The sequence below is a fragment of the Hippocampus comes genome, unplaced genomic scaffold, assembly GCF_001891065.2.
Source record: "Hippocampus comes isolate QL1 unplaced genomic scaffold, H_comes_QL1_v1.1 scaffold104, whole genome shotgun sequence".
Classification (NCBI taxonomy): Eukaryota; Metazoa; Chordata; class Actinopteri; order Syngnathiformes; family Syngnathidae; genus Hippocampus; species Hippocampus comes.
Window position 1 is genome coordinate 2,933,912 of NW_017806072.1, and position 16,853 is coordinate 2,950,764.

The 16,853-nt window shown below is 41.7% G+C and overlaps 1 protein-coding gene across 1 annotated transcript in view; it reads right to left on the reverse strand.

Annotated features, from left to right (window-relative positions):
• Nucleotides 1–16,853, reverse strand: part of abtb2b (ankyrin repeat and BTB (POZ) domain containing 2b) — a 42,312-nt gene that overhangs the window by 17,527 nt on the left and 7,932 nt on the right. Inside the window, exon 2 of the mRNA XM_019894133.1 lies at nt 101–250. Coding sequence (XP_019749692.1) covers nt 101–250 — 150 coding nt within the window. The remainder of the gene's footprint in view (nt 1–100; nt 251–16,853) is intronic.

Genomic DNA, 16,853 nt, shown 5'->3' on the forward strand with positions numbered 1-16,853 from the left:
TGGATTTATTTCGGAGCTGCGTCGGACCAAACGTTGCTGTGTGAACGGGGCTATTGCTCAGCTTCAAAGAGGATCAGTTTGCTACATAGACATGACTTACTGAGTTCGGAGATGCTGCCCACACAGGTAGCTAGGAGTGACTGTTCCAGCGTCCTGAGCTCCAGTTGGGCATAGGCATCCTCCCTGCAGTCGACAGATGCCTGATGATTCTCGGTGTAGGGACTGAAATGGGCCGGCAGTGACAAAACACCTGTGAAAGGGAAAACAGGAAGAAAAGGAATGGATGATGGCTAAATCATTTTGAGAAAAGCAACCAAATGTCATCAAGCAATTATTATTATTGGACGCGTAGTATGCATAACCACACCACTACGAGTGACGATAACTTTCAGAAAAACAGCAATTTTCACACCTAATATGATCACGGGAGATGAGGGGGATCTATTTATTTTGTGGAAAGGCACTGACGGAGTCAAATAGGCCAGCATCTCAGCACACTCACTCAAACTTTTGTTAACATTAAGATCCACACAAAGGAACTAAACTAATACGCAAAACAATATGTAGGATTTGCAGTTTCTTTTTACGAGACAATCGTAATACTCCGAAATCCCTAAACAATTAATATTGTGAGCCAGTGGTGGGAATGGACTGGTTCTCAAGAGTTTATACGTAGCATTCATGGCAGTGGAACAACATAAAAGATTTAATTATCATACCGCGGTCCTTGGATATGCTGAAATAAGAGTCGGGCTCGTAACGGGATTCCCTTCTCATATGAAATGCTTTAATTGCTGTTATCCTCTCCCAACAAAAGGGGTATATGTAATCTAAGAAAGTACATCTTTTCAAATGAACTAGAGCACGCGTTACCTTCGTCTCTTTATTTGATTATACAAATGCACCCGCTGTGGCAGCTTTCCGTCTGAATCGAAATCGTATGAACATTGTTTAATCAGGTTTAGTTGTCGCAAAACTGCGGCAGCTGTTCCCCTCCTCAGGAAGCTTTTTTTTTTTTTACAAACAGACCAATTATTTTGAAAGTAGGTCAACTTTTTTTAAATGGAGGGTTATAAATTGAAGCACTGCAATGCAATCAAGTCCTTTGGCACTGTTCCTGTGACATTTGCAACAATGTTCATATTTGTCATACAATGAGGTTTTGTAATATACTGACGTCAGAGTGAACAAAAACGTATGAGTCAGAGGTCATGAGGAAGCAGTCATGTTAAATTGTTGGGAAATGCGTTGGATTGTGCTACTCTCGAAGTGAAGTCATGCTCATGGTGTTCGTTTCATTGTTCATATGGTTTAATGACCTAATACAAAATACCCTGCTCTAGCACAGACCTCCTCATCAACAACCATGACATCCTTAAGTAGCAATTCTGTGTCAACTGTAGACAACCTCCACCGTTAGCATTTCTCCATAAAAGGTCAATGTGAGCTAAAGTGGAATGCGTACTGGCCATATTGCTACCTGGTGCAGTTTAGCAAGCTTCAGTGTTGGACAGTCAGTAGCCAGTAGTCCTTTGTAATCGTCAGTAAAGTACTTATTTCAAAAACATATCAATGTTTTAATTAGGATTCACACAATCAGGTTTCAACACTTGGATTCATGCGTTGACCGAACTCAATCGCCAAGTGGGTGTGGTTTTGCTTAGTTGGCGTCTAGCCTGGAAAAAATGATCGAGGATTCGGCTGAATTTGAAAGCTGTGAGAAATTGTTGATGACCTGCTCCCAAAATAACTTTCTCTCTGGGTTTTTTTTTTCCCTCTTATGGTCACATCCAAGATGTCGGGGCGCTAAACAGCGAACAGCCAGGCTTCCGGTTCTGTCTCCCTCTATTGGTTACTGTTCACCGAAACAATCACAAGAAGAAGGAGAAACAAGTCTGTTTAAGTAAAATAAAGTTGACACAATGTGTACATTTTGACAGGTAGCGCCAAAATCTATTCGTGGGGGAAAATTCATTTGTGGCGACCCACCACAGGTAAAAATGTTTACGTGGGAAACACTACAGTTGAAGTCAAACAATTCTGAGAGATGATCAATGACGTCATGAATTTGATCGGCAAATTAAGGCACTATAGCCAATCACAAAAGGTTCATAAAATGTGAAGTGTTGGCCAATTTGATCCAGTCAATCAGAGTGATTAAAGTCTGTCGGAGTAACACTGACTAATGGAAAAAGGCCTCCTACACAAGTGTTACCTCAGCTCTTTGTGTGTCTCTTTCTCGCACATTCTGTGCACAATCCAATGTACGTATGTGCTGACTCCCCGTTCCAAAACAAAGGAAAAGCCCGTCTCTTGCAGAGCGCTACCATCACAAAGAACGTCAGTCAGACAAAAAATAAAAACGCTTTCCTGTGCACAAAACAACATCAAATACTGAGAATGTTTGTACTTCTCTTCTGTGACGTGAATTATTTATTTATTTGTTTGTTTGTTTGTTGCACTTTTCAGCGACAAGCACACATACATCTTACTGGAGCATTTGCACCTCGAAAATGCTTCTTTAACTCTGCGCTTTCAGTTGTAGACTGATTTGATGAGAATACTGCTCATGCACTACCGACACTTCCAAACTGCTGAACCCTTTCATTAGATGAGTATATCATATTAAAATTGTTTTGTTTTGAAAGAGATGACTTAGCATTGATGCTTAATGGAAACTATCAAAGTGTGTGTAAAATTAAAATGTGATGTTGGATGTGTGCATGAATGACATGATGCCCTTTTAAGATAATATAAGAAATCCTTTATTCCAATTCACAGCAGCAAAGTTATGAAAGGAAGAAGTAGAAGAACAAAATATAGGAGATGCTGGAAAGGCAGCCACTCTTGTGATAGGATAAGAGAAAATGATGGTCCTGAATAGTAAAATAAAGTACTAGGAGGTACTGTCTATCATATTCTCCCACAGTCCCGCCCTTGGTTAACCACAAAAGCAGAGCGTGCGTCATCTGGACCTGATGGGAAGTTTACACTTCAAGCAGAGCCTCTCTCCTCTTCCACCTCTGTTCCAGGAGCATCAACAAACAGAAGTCTGTGATACACAAGACGGTGAACCTCTGTGGCTCCTATGGTTTCATTATTGAGGTTCACCCTCAAAATGCCATGTGGGAATCATGGCTTCAAACCATAGCTCAAACATACCACAAATCATGGTCGTGCCCAAGCCATCAAACTGTCTCTGAAAAACATGCAGTACATTTCTGTAGTTCACAGTATTTTGTAGCAAACTGCATAAACGCTACATGGGTTTATGTTTTGATTTGGCTCAATGTTTTTACGGAGCCATATTTTGGATTTCAAATGGAATAAAGCAATTCAAATAAGGACACCTGGTGACTTCTGTCAAATTTACAGTTAAAATTTCAATGCAGATTGAATTTTATTTCGTTTTGACCTTGACTCTTTGATTTCATGTTCAGCTCAGTTCTGCGTTGAACATCCTTGGAACAACCGATGTTTGCCAAATTGTTTTGTCTACCACAAAGAATGTATGGATGAAATAATGCTCAAAGAATGCATGTGTGTATGTTCGTTCGCTTGCGCGTGTATGTGTGTGTGTGTGTGTGTGTGTGCGTGTGCGTGTGTGTGTGTGTGTGTGCGTGTGCGTGTGTGTGTGTGTGTGTGCGTGTACACACACACAACTGTCTGTCTTGCAACCCGAACAGCCTCTTCATTCACTACAGGGTGGATCAGAGAGGCAGGAAAAGAGGGCTTCAAAGTCACTTCCCCTAGCGCAAATGGGGCAAGTTACTAAGGACAAGGAGGCTTTTAGCTTGCTCCTGGGTGAAAGCTGGATGTTGGCGAATGGAAAATCTCTCAATAGCACAATGTTTAGCAGGGTTGTTATTCGTGCTTCCAGCCCACCATGACCTGACATCCTTGGTGTTCCACAAGAGAAAATACTCATATCAACACGAGCACACTTGACTTTTCCTATCAATAAAGGCTCCGACCATCTGTTTCCGACATTTTCAATGTCATCCATAGCACTGTTTTATCAGTCTGTCCTCTCATCAAATCCTTTAGTGGAGGCACATTTGAAGAGTGTAAACAAATGGATGGTGTAATGCGGTTATGTTCTGTGTGTGGTGACGTGGGATCCATGAAGTAGCACTATTCATTTTGCTTCAACTACACAGTTGTACAGAGAAGGATTCACCATGTAGGGTAAAAAAAAGTGTTTGCTTGGCCTGGTGGGTCTTCCTTATGATCCTTATCTAAACAGACTTGAAATGGGACAGCGGGGCATTTAAGAAGCCTACGTGGTCTATTAGTGTTTGGGCTAAAAATAATCATCCGTTTGAAAAGTAAGCACGTCGACAAACTAAACCTCCCTTTCTGGATACAGAGAAGCATTCAAGCATTCATGAATACCAGTAAACTTACAGTTTGGATTGAAATGGCAGGCATCTTTACACCCCCCTTTTTGTCTTGTACACACGCTCATGCAAATGCCTGAAAGAAGAGGATGATACGAGGTCTGCACAGTGTCCTCGGACAACTCGAGTGACATGGGCCGTGGGTCAGAGGTGATCCGCAGCTGAAGCTTAACACACAAGTAACCTTATCATCTTCCCTGCAAAGGGCAACACTCACAGCACGGGGACACCAAGGTGGCGCGCATCGAGCTGGTGGACTTCATGGTCGAGGTGGAACGTATGTGTGTTGCAAACAGGGTTTGGGATCAAAGCCAGACCGCTGCTCTAGAGAACTACGCCAATTCAGCTGACCACACAGCCCCATACTGTGAGGGGTGCGCAATACATTTTCTGAATGGGAAATGTGAGAAAATCTAACGGTTGTTGAGAGAGAGCTGACCTCAACTGTGTCAAATACAAATTTAATTGATTTATAAAGCATTAAATTGTAGTTAAATTGTTATAAGTTGAAATTAAAATTGTTTAAAAAAATTATCGGCCACGTTAAAATATCAACAGTAAATCACATTTAATCATCATTACAAAAAACATGTCCATGTTTTTTTTTTTTACATATATTTTTATAGTATGCTGACATGATGAGCATAAACCACTATTAGCCGTTCTTCGGACTCCCAGATCGTTCCCTAGACTGTGCAGGAAATAAGAATGAGGACTACAATTGGCGGTGGCGGCGCGATTTATTTATTTGGGGGGGGGGGGGGGTTGTTGCTAGAATGGTTGAAGAAGTGACACAATACATTGACAATGTATCTCAAAGTTAGCCACACTGAATTTGTTACTTTATTTCACTTGGACTGCAGACAGGTGTGCACATCCAAATAAAAACAGCAGTATCTGGAGTTCAATAAATGATATTTTAAAATATATCCGCTAAATAAATGAGTTACACATTGTGAACATTTTCAAACATGAAGATGCTCATTTGCCATTTTATTGGCCCAAATCTTACTCCATGATGGAAAGTTGTATGTGTGATCAGAATTAAAACAAATTAAACAGCATATCCCCCATGATTAATTGGGGAGGGTATAAAGTGAGTTCATTTGGGCCAAATGTAACATAACAGCCAGTTACAAAAAAAATAAATAACTGTACACATATGCTGACGCGTACGCATGCGCACATGCAGGAAGGGATTGGATTTGCCATGCCTGGCTTTGGTTTCCCACAGTCCTGAAAAATATCTTCTAAGCTCCTCAGAGCAACTAACCCTAATCCTAAACATGACTTCAAAATCCCTTCTTCAACCCCTACTTTCTCCTTCCTTCAGACTTCTGGGTCCCCCTCTTTTTCTCTCTAATCATGTTTTATACAGTTTACATTCCGGGGCAAATGCGGCGCCTGTGGCTATCTGGTCTCATACAAGAGTCCCTGTTTCCATATGTGATACCGCTTCACATGGCATCGATCATATAGTTGTATAGGTTTCGCTAGTTTATTGTCTGGAAAATGGGGATAAAAATATACATTAACATCAAGGCTGGTTTTGTTTCCTGTCATGACAAAGTATGGTGACTATTACAAGCACCCAACAGTCGCAAAAGCACACACACATTCAACCTCAAAGCCACTCTCATAACAATCCGCTTTTATTGGTGAGATGATGTCATCATTCCAACATGCCACCAAGAGCTGAGCTTGACCAACAAAAACACAATTAAAATAGAAAATAACTGACAAGAAAATTGAATCATGAAAGTATGCATCTTTTAAGTCTACTTCAAGAATACACCTTACTGGCCACAAGAGTCTGTTATGTGATGTGGGCTTTCATGAACAAGCTATGCTCTCGTCATCTGTGGGGTAGGCACAAAGAGCATCTTTTGTTTGTGAAGTGGATTTTGAACAAATTGTTCCCATTCTGTCAGTGATCCACTCCTCTCAGCCTGATCATCAACAGAAACAACAGACGAACACTGCCGCCTCATTGCATCAGATTCTATTTCCATCCATTTCTTGCACTCGCTTCCTTGAAATTCAGCATTGGCGTGCTAGGACTGGTGACTTAGCACATGCCGTTTATTTCCCTGATGTGGAAAATCAGTTCACAAAGATCCACTCAAAGGACAACAAAATCAATCCTGTCCAACTTTCACAGTTATAAACTCGGTTGTTCTGCTTTCGTTCCCATAAACCAGGGAGCGGTTTGGATGAGGTCTCAGAATTTGATGTTTCAAAGAACTGAGACCCAAAATCGCTTTTGCAAATCTAAAGCAGCTTTTTGCTGATTAACATTCCAATGTTGGGCACACCGTAGATGGCAAAATCATGACGCACAACACCCTGAGTCAAATGAGGAAAAGAAACTACGGTTACTGGGTCTGGTGGAGGCTCGAGGGTCCTGTGTATTGATTGTGATTATGACTCACCTTTTTTAAATAGCTCTTTTCTTCTTTTCTGCACTATTCTCAGAATATTTGGAATCATTTTCGCTCCAGAGTGGTAAAGAACCCCCGAAAAAAGGGTCGTACATGGGGTTGTCCATTCATACAATCAAATATACTCCTCAGCACTACTGTGGGTTTAAAAGAAGGAGACCGGGTGGCTTTTGTAATTTATAAATAGATCACAGGTCATCTAATGGGGTGAATGTGCAATATTTCACAGAAACGCATCGTGTTTTTTTTTTTGTCTACTATGACAAATGGGGCCAGTCCGTCGATACGTCACACCTACCATCCCAATGCCATTGTTAACAAAAACATTGTGCACTGTGAAAAAAAAAAAAGCACACAATAACAGGAGATGCACAAACGTCATAACATTGGTTAGGTTGACAGGGTGGGCAGGATACCTACGATAATTTGTCTGGATATCAATGCCACTGAAGGAACGTGAAAGAAACCATAAAAGTGGTTATGAGAAAATGGACCACCCAGACTCAAGACATAAAAATGTACCCCAATTATGCACTGGTCACTATGGTGTCATGCAATGCACAAATCACGTGGACCTAGCAGTGTGGCTGACAATAGCAATGTACAACTCTCTGTAATTTAGGCCTGATTTTGTGTGTGTGTGTGTGTGTGTGTGTGTGTGTGTGTGTGTGTGTGTGTGAGAGAGAGACAGTGAATGACCTGGTTGTGTATAGGAGATGTAGTAGGTGTCCCCCTCATTCAACGGCCTGCAACACCCATCTGACACCTCGGGGGTTTTACAGCTCACCCCTGACCCTCACCTACACCCACACCCACACACAACAGACGGGGGTGTTTCCACACGTCAAAAGGAGCCTGCTAAAAGGGAGTGTGCTCTAAGCAGATTTGTCCCACGCTGCCCCTAAAACCATCACATCGAGCACACATAAAAACACATTGATGGGAGCCTACTCTGAGAAAATAGGTGGCATGTGTCGATGACTTCAACTCAACACACACACTAAAATGTTGAGAAAGCCCTATTGTCTCACACAGCACCCGTACTAAAAAAAACACACCAACAGTTGCAGTGGTAGTGGAAAGTGTGTTATTGATTGTCATGCATCAGCCCCACTTCCACCCAGTAGGCTCCAGCTTCTCTGTGACACTGAAAAGGATAAGGGAAGAAACTAAATGGATGGAGAGAAAGCTGTCCTTTAATTGATTCATCACTCAACACGTAAAGGAAAAAAACCTCTTCGTCGATATATTTATTTTTTTTGCATCATATCAATCACTCCTATGAGCAAAACACATACAAGTACACAAGTGGGCTCTTAGTGGTTGCAAAAACATTTAAGTCTTCATCTAAAACAAGACTGGTAAAATTATCACTGTCCCTTCATTGAGCTTCCTACGGAAATGTGAACGTCTGGACTTGATTGTGAAGCACAATGAAAGAGAAGGAAGACGTAGCACTGAAACAACAAAGACACAAAGGAGAGAAGTGCTCACGGGTGAAAATGTATCATGAGGATTTTAATGGCCTTCCGTGCTGACTTGGCATGTAGGAGATGAGTTTCAAAAATATTCTGTGTGATGGACTCTGCTTGCTGAGTGTATCGACTGCCTAAATAAATGTTTACCATGAGCTAGTTATGACCAGCATGAATCTATGGTTAGTCAAAGTTTTAGTAGAAGGAAAGAATCTCAGCCTCTCTGGTACCTGCCATCTTGGCTCCTCACCTTTACATAAGCTCAAGTGTGCTGTGACTGTAATTCAACAAGTAAATAAAGAGGTAATGTACGGTGTGCGAGGAATGTGTTTCCCGTTCTTTGCGGGGAGGGGGGGGGGGGCACCTGACCACACATTCCGCAGCCCAAGCTTGGACGCAACACAAACACAACTGAGGAAGGGTACACAAGGGCCGCTGTTTGTTGCTGTGTTCTCCTAGCACTTGTCCTTCCAAGGGCTCAACACACGTTTGTAATTCAAATACTTCATAATGTCATCATAAAAACTTTAGGGGAGGGTTAATCTCCGTTCGCTTCTTCTTGTGCGTGTGCGTGCGTGTGTGTGTGTGTGTGTGTGTGTGTGTGTGTGTGTGTGTGTGTGTAACCCTGCCTGTTTCTCCGTGTTCGATCACTAGTGTACAGTGCGACCCCTGGCCACAGTTATGTGTGGACCACCCACTGAATACTCCATCAGTAGAATGAAAGCATCCGTCAAGGAGCACAGATGACACAAGAAAGAAGCTCCAAGTGCTACCTGTCTCCATCTGCGCTCGCTCTCCATGTTTGTTTTAACTCGAAAGCCAAAATTGTTTATCTCAACAAGAATTGCACGGGATGTCAAACCATGTGCCCTTGAAAAGATGAGAGCTCTGTGTATTTTTGTGTTAATGCATTTCTTCCTGAATATGGGAACATTTGCTTGAAACAGCACTTCCCGCAATGCTCGCCAAAGCCGCAGTGGTTAAATAATTGCTGAGAGTAAAGCTCTTTCAAAAACAAAGAAATGTACGCCCTGGCACACGGACATACACTACAAATTGTAGAAAGGCTACATTGTATATTGTCAAGTCCACCCTGGACAGAAATAATTAAAGCTTGAGGGGGAAGTGCTGATCCATCATGGCCACACGCACCACTTAAGCTGGCCTGTATTGAACACAGAATGAGAGAACATGGAAAAGTTGACATATTTTTCAGCAGTGCACTAAACACACTCTTGACTAATACATGCGGAGTCTCTGCGCTTAACCACCATAAGCAACATTAGAAAATCAAGGACAGTGAGAGGTGCAACAAACCACATCCTGCCACACACACATACGCGCACGCACACACACTTGAACTGACCAACTTTTATCCTACCCAGAGGAACCAGAACACTGAGCAAAAAGGAGTGGCGCAGTTTTTAATGGGTGCATGCATAACCGATTGCGCTGAGGACTATACTAACACACGGTCACATGGCTCCTGTACAAACAGAGGGCACGTTGAGTGACAAGTGTGTTTTCATTCTTCTTTTCCCACTGCTGGCTCTTTCTGGGCTTAATGACGACAGCGGAGCATGTGTTGCAGTCATCACTCACTTCATTCAGGCGCTCTTCTGCGGTCATACTGGCCTACACGGTTGGGCACAGTTTATTTATTATACAGTATATTAATTTTTATTCTGACTCTTCTAAAATTTTCAGCTGGAACATTGGAACTCATTTTATTGCTCAGGAAACCATGTGACCAGGAAGGGTTCAGCAGATAGGAAAGATTCGTTGGAAATTTCATGCAATCGTGTTCCAAGATATCAGATTTTGCATAGTTTCCCTACCTTGGCAGCATTTTTCCCTTTCGCCTTTAAAGTTTAAAGGGCTTCCAGAAAAAGCACAGGGTGATAATTAACAGGCTTACCTGTTAAGATTCTCACTCCTCAATTCAATAGGCCCTGCAGCTGCCTTCACAACAAGAACCCTCAGATTACTGCGCACTGTATATCTAAAATCGGCCTGTGTTTATGTGTGGATAATGATGCCTTCCCCAGCTGTGTAAAAGCCTTCCAGGCAGCAGCGGCGTCGTGCCGGAAGTCAATGGCTGAGCCTTGGCCACTGAAGGCCTGAAAGAGTGCAGCCAGATGAGTGACGAGATGAACTCAGGAGAGAAGGCAGACGGCAGAAGGGGAACAACAGTTTGGAAAAAGGCAATCCTCCTGCCATTTGATTTTGAAACTGAAAATGTCATTTCACAAACATCATACAAAGTAAAAGATGGTGGAATAGCACATGCCAGCGCATGAACAGACATGACCTCGTTGCACGAGTCAGCAAACCGCTGACCCCGCTTTGTAGGGCCCATCACCAATTGGTATAATTAGAGGCTTCAAGAGCAGAAGGCTACCAAAGCAAAGAACCACAAGGCAGGTTCACAACTTTGCTCTGTGCCTATTTGGAATTCTTTGCTGACTGTTTGTTACTTCACATGAAAAATACTTTTAGGTGATAATTGTGTACTGGAGTAGATACTACAGTAGTTGACTCTCAAAGGATGGACAATGCCATTTTATATGGCATACAAAATGGCATTGGGGAAAGGAAAATGGATGTTTTGCTATCCAGGGGGAACTAATGAAGCCAATCTGGATTTGTCAATTGATAATGAGATCATTTGTCAATACTGTAATATAGACAGAGTCCACAAAGTTATACATACCGATGTGTTCCCTCAGCTGGAAATCATGACATTTCAAGACAAATGGTCTAAACTTTGCGACAACACCAGTGCATATTGTGGAAGGAAATGATAACGGGAAGTGTGGACAGAGAGCAGAGAGATGTTTCTGAGGGATCGTTTCACAAGGTCAAGACAAGAGAAATGTTCTCTATGATAGCCAGTTCCTCTCGGCATGAAGGGTGAATATGAGAACAATCAATCCAGCCATTGTGATTTTCAGGAACGGTGGTTTCCCAATTTCTCTTTGTCACGAACAACAGACACCGTATTGAGGTGGGGAAACAGAGCTTATCCACCTCCATCCTGGAAGAAGGCCTGTTAAAATGCTGATAGTATGTATATAGATGGTGTGAATTCCTTTCCGTCTTTGTCTGTTACTTATCAGCCTGTGTCTCTATCTTGCTTTATTGTTTGTGGGTACCCACAATGCTATCTAAGTCCATTCAGGACAGCATCAATGTTATTCCAACGAGAGAGATACATGAAGATACCTGCTGAGGTTTTCAAATAAGGGCTGTGTGTGTGTGTGTGTGTGTGTGTGTGTGTGTGTGTGCGCGCGCGCGCACTGGCCCCAGTACCCAGTATACTGGATCCAGTCTGCCGACTACAGTGCCCCAGCTGTACATGACAGACACACTTCCAGCTTGCCCGGGGTCTCTGTTAACCAGTTGGGTGGGTGTTATAGTATTTATGGCCTCCAGCGTGACCTCTTCCCTCCCCTCTGACCAGCATACACTCCTGACACATCTGCTCTCTTTACCCCGCCAACACATACACACACTAACTTAGCCGTGTTGGACATCTGAAATGGAATCATTCGGGAACTTCCCGAAAGTGAATTGCTAACAGTGAACAAAGCATGGAATTGTTGTTAGGTTTGCGCAATAGCAGAGAGTTATAAAGCTTATACGTTCTTCTCATGTGTAATGCACACGTCACCTCATGTCACACCTTGAATAGAATGCACTTGTTCAATAAAATGTAAAAAAAAAAAAAAAAAAAACACATACATCCAGAGGCAACCTATGAACATGCTGCTGACCATTATCCTTGATGTGAAAAAGGCTACACAGGCATTGAGGGCCACTTTAGTAGTGCTTAAGTTAACTGCAGTCTGACTTTACTTCCTTGTTACTTTCCTCTGAGCCATACTACCAGCACAAAGTCATCTGAGATATTGCATATTCTATCAGTCTGCTTGAAGATGACTTGAGCCCACTTCCGAAAGTCAAATCTCCTTCCCATTATGCCACCTTCCCTTACCATTTGTTCGATTACATCACTGGGCAGAGGAGAGATTAATAGGTGCTTCCTTTCAAACACAGGAAAGGACAGAACTTTTTATTTTTTTTATTTATTTGATTCCATCTTTCCAAACTGAGGTCATTGAGCAAGTATTGCTGATGTAAAATATTAGCATAATAACAAAAATGGAAGAAGTATCCTTAAACCAATGAACAGACTCTACCTAAGTAATGTGTTTCTACAATGATTCGGAAATATATATAAATAGTAAATGTTTTGGTTAAAATGTGTATCACTGATTTGGAATTGCCAATTCACTAACAAAGGATGGAAAGATATTTGTCATTTTGGTTATTTTTATATGAGGTCACATCTTTCCTTTTGCTTTGAACATACATTGCTTGGCTTCATTGACTAGCCACCTGTAACCCCCCCCCCAAAAAAATAAAAATGGCATATACTCAAATCGACACTCATCTGTAGATATACCAATCAAAAATCATTCTTTGGCAATTTCTGAAAATGAAAAACAACATAAGACTACAAACACTCCACAAATGTAAAAATTAAACCCTTAGATCTATGTGATCATGTATTTTTGTCATGTGAAATTCTGTCTTTTGCCACTGATTATATGTCACCCCCCTGGCGATTATGTTTGAAGGTTCTGAATAAATTCGAATGAACACGAGTTTCTAGCTTGCCTGCTTTTTTTCCTGTCCTTTTTCTCTCAATCAAAAAGATATCTCTGACATGCTTCTGTTTGCATTTACAGGATCTTTTTTTGTACAGTTAACTCATTCACTCCCAAAGACATTTTTAAACGTCTTTTCACACTTGGTCCAGAATTGGCTGGTACTGAATGAGTTTAATGTTATCGTAGTCCTAAAATTAAGGATGCACAATAACTATCAGAGTGATAATTATTGAACCGATATTAGGAAAAAGGGACGTCACTTGTATCGCGGCGATATTGAAAGGCGCCTCAAATGCACTAATGTTGGTCACTTTAAGAGTTTAAGCCCGGGCTGCATGACGTAATATGGCGCCGCTGCATGTGACTTCAGATGTAAACAGTGATCCGGCTGTCAACACGGCTTTAGTTTTCCCAGAGCGGTTTATTTGAACCAGGGCTCCAGGTCAGAAGTGACCTTTGCGAAATGTGGCTTAGAAGATTTCATCTCTGCTTTTCCGATTATAAGCATGTTTACAATTGGAAGGACCAATCCTCCAAGTACTTCCGGATCATCTCCTTCATATGGGATAGGAAAGGAAAGTTCCTAGATAAAAACGAGAATCTGAAGAGGATGATGTGGCGCGGTAATCCAGTGGTTAGCGCATCGACCTCACAGTGAAGAGGTACCGGGTTCAATTCCAGCTCTGGCCTCCCTGTGTGGGTTTGCATGTTCTCCCCGGGCCTGCGTGGGTTTTCTCCGGGTAATCCGGTTTCCTCCCACATTCCAAAAACATGCTTGGCAGGATAAATTGTCCCTAGGTGTGAGTGTGAGTGCGGATGGTTGTTTGTCTCTGTGCGCCCTGCGATTGGCTCAGGGTGTCCCCCGCCTACTGCCCAAAGACAGCTGGGATAGGCTCCAGCACCTCCACGACCCTTGTGAGGATAAGCGGATCGGAAAATGGATAGATGGATGTATGAAGAGGATGATGTTCTTCTGTGAAAAAAAAAATAATGTCCATCTTGACAATGATTTATTTGTTTGACAAGAAACCGAACGAGAGAAACAACAAGGCAGCCTTTCAACTGTGTGAAATTCCAGCACAAACGGAATCGCCAGTACTTTTTCAAGCTTCTCCCTCCACCCATCTACAACCCAGTGGGCAGATTATATCAAAGCTAGATGGTAAATGTGGCCGCCCATATCTGAAACCAATTCCTATCGCAAAAACGGCTGAGGGGACAGCACAAATTTCAAAACCGTGGTCACGCATAAGCAGTGACACACAAGACAACAAATACAGTAAGCCTTATATGTTTTATATTAAAGCGATTAAAAAAAAAAAAAAAAAAAAAAAAAAAAAAAAGCGAAGAGTCATGCACAGCACATAAAGACCAAACAATGACATTAAATGCCGTACAATCATTTCAAAGAAATGTACCGGTACATTTCAAGTCACCAAACAAAATACACTGTAATTTTTGGTAGGTCACATGGGTGATGAGGCTAACTCTCTCCAAAATATGATCATTCTGCAACCAGTGTGTTATGTGTTTATAAGGGTTTATTTTGGTTTCAGCAAGGTGACCGCATGAGGTGGATGTGCGGAGCAGAGCACATCAGCAACGTGATGCGGGGCTTTGGCCGAGGCTGTCACGTCTGTTTTCCTGTGGCCACATATGTTCTCCACATGCAGGTGCTCTCAATGTGCTCCTTCCCTCCACACACCACAACGGAATTCAGGAAAGATTTACTGTACCCTCCATGGTTTTGCTCTAATTGTGCTGTGTGCGATGCTATGGCTCTTTTAATTATAATGTGCCTATCTGGTTGACCTTGACCCAACAGGTGTTGTTTCTGAGAGGGCTTACTGGTTTGCAGTGAAGCACATGAACGCAATTATGGGAAACTCCGGTGGGATTTGGGAAATTGGGAATGCCCGGGTGCCAGAGCATTACAGGACAACAACTGCATTACGGGTGCCTCACTTTAACCCACTGTGATTTGGCGAATACGGTCAATGTTAGAACTTTGCCATCTTGCAGCTATTTGCATTTTGAAAACCAAAATACATTCCAGTGCGTGTAAAGCACATAAAAATGTGTGTGCAGAAAGAGACAAGAAATGATTAAAAAAAAAAATCTTTTCACAATGTTCTTATAGTGGCACGGATAGCTCCTTAAACGACAATGCATCTGTTTGATCCACAAGGTTGCATTCCAACCTTGGAATGCAATGGGGAGAAAAAATGGTTCGAGAAAAGGGAGCTGTGACATCCTCATATGTCCCTTGAGCCATATCTGGCATTAGAAATTGTACAAGGTGATCCAACTCAAAGCCCTTGAGCTGTGGTCAAAATATGTCGACAGTTTAAAACTGGATCTGTGCATGGGGACACGTGGCAGTAATACAACGACCCAGATGAATGGTTCTACAGGACTGCAATGTGTGCTATTGGACATCCCAAAATTGTTATTGATTCTGTCGAAGTGTACTGTACACTGTATAATCATCAAATGGGAATCATTTTGCACAAATGTAGATATCAATTAAATAAGAGCCATAACAAATAACGTTACAGTTTCAGTAATAAAATAAAAGCAATGAAAATGAAGTGCACAGTTTCAAGTTTGTGACATCTGTAAGCCTTGTATGCAGCCAGAACAGAAGATCAAGAGTACCCAACATTATTGCACAAAAGTTGCCGTGGTACCAAAACAAACACAATCATTCCGTTTTAATTAGTTTTTTCTCGAGGCTTATCGCGCATCCAGAGCAGTTGATCCACAAAACATAAAATGACTGTGCATACAATGTAGAGGTACCAATATAAATCTACTCAAAAGAGAACTGATATCTCAGTATCAGCGCAACATCCAAGTAAAAGCACCCACTAGAAATGCCAACAGCAAAGATGACTGAAACAGCCAAACACGTACATGCAAAGCGAGCTTACCAAGAATAATGGGCACTTTGCCGAGTGTCATATTTACCAACCAGTTAACATGGAACGATGTGACTCATCTGCATGCTTGTTTGTGTTTTCTTTCGCTGAATCTCATCCCCAAATCTCCTTGTGGAAAATCAATTTGCAAGCATTTTCAGATGCTGAGGAAATGGCCTTTAATCTTCATGTAAACAAGCTATTACTACAACTTGCAATTATTCCACAAAGTCCTCAGCAGGTATGAGAAATGGGCCTTCTCTACTTTCCAAGATAAAAACATTTAATTTTGCCCTTTTCGCCAATGCCATTTTCACGTTTGCATTGCACACCAGAACAGAGTTTGTTTACTCGACTGCTGGGGGAGAAAGGAAAACTATGTTTTACACTGGTCTGCCGTTCTACCATCACCACGTGTCACTATTTAAACAGTTTCATGGTTTCAATTAGTGCGTTTTGTCGAATGATAATGACATTTTGTTAATATTTGAAATACAAATACTGTACTGCCAAAATCCTGTGAATAAGACTACTTAAAAAAAAGATCACAAATCAGGGGGGCTGTGTTATTATACAAGAGTTTAATAATAGGAAACAAACATGTTTCACATGACGTTTAAAATCAAAGTAAATAAATAAAAGATAGCTCGGTTAAAAAAAAAAAATGGTGTCAAGTCCAAGAATAAGATTTTTGAAAACACAATTTGAAAAACAGTTTCATTTTATTCACTCTGATAATATAGGAAACCAGCAAATCGGGGGACTGTGATACGCACAAATACAGAGGGCAAAAAATGCTTTTTTAAGGCTGATGGGGCGGGGGGTGGGGGTGATTATACACGTGTGTGTGTGTGTGTGTGTGTTATTCACAGGAGTTTAGGGGAATACAATCAAATTTGATCAATGTCAGCATATACCTCCTGAACGTGTACATGAGCAT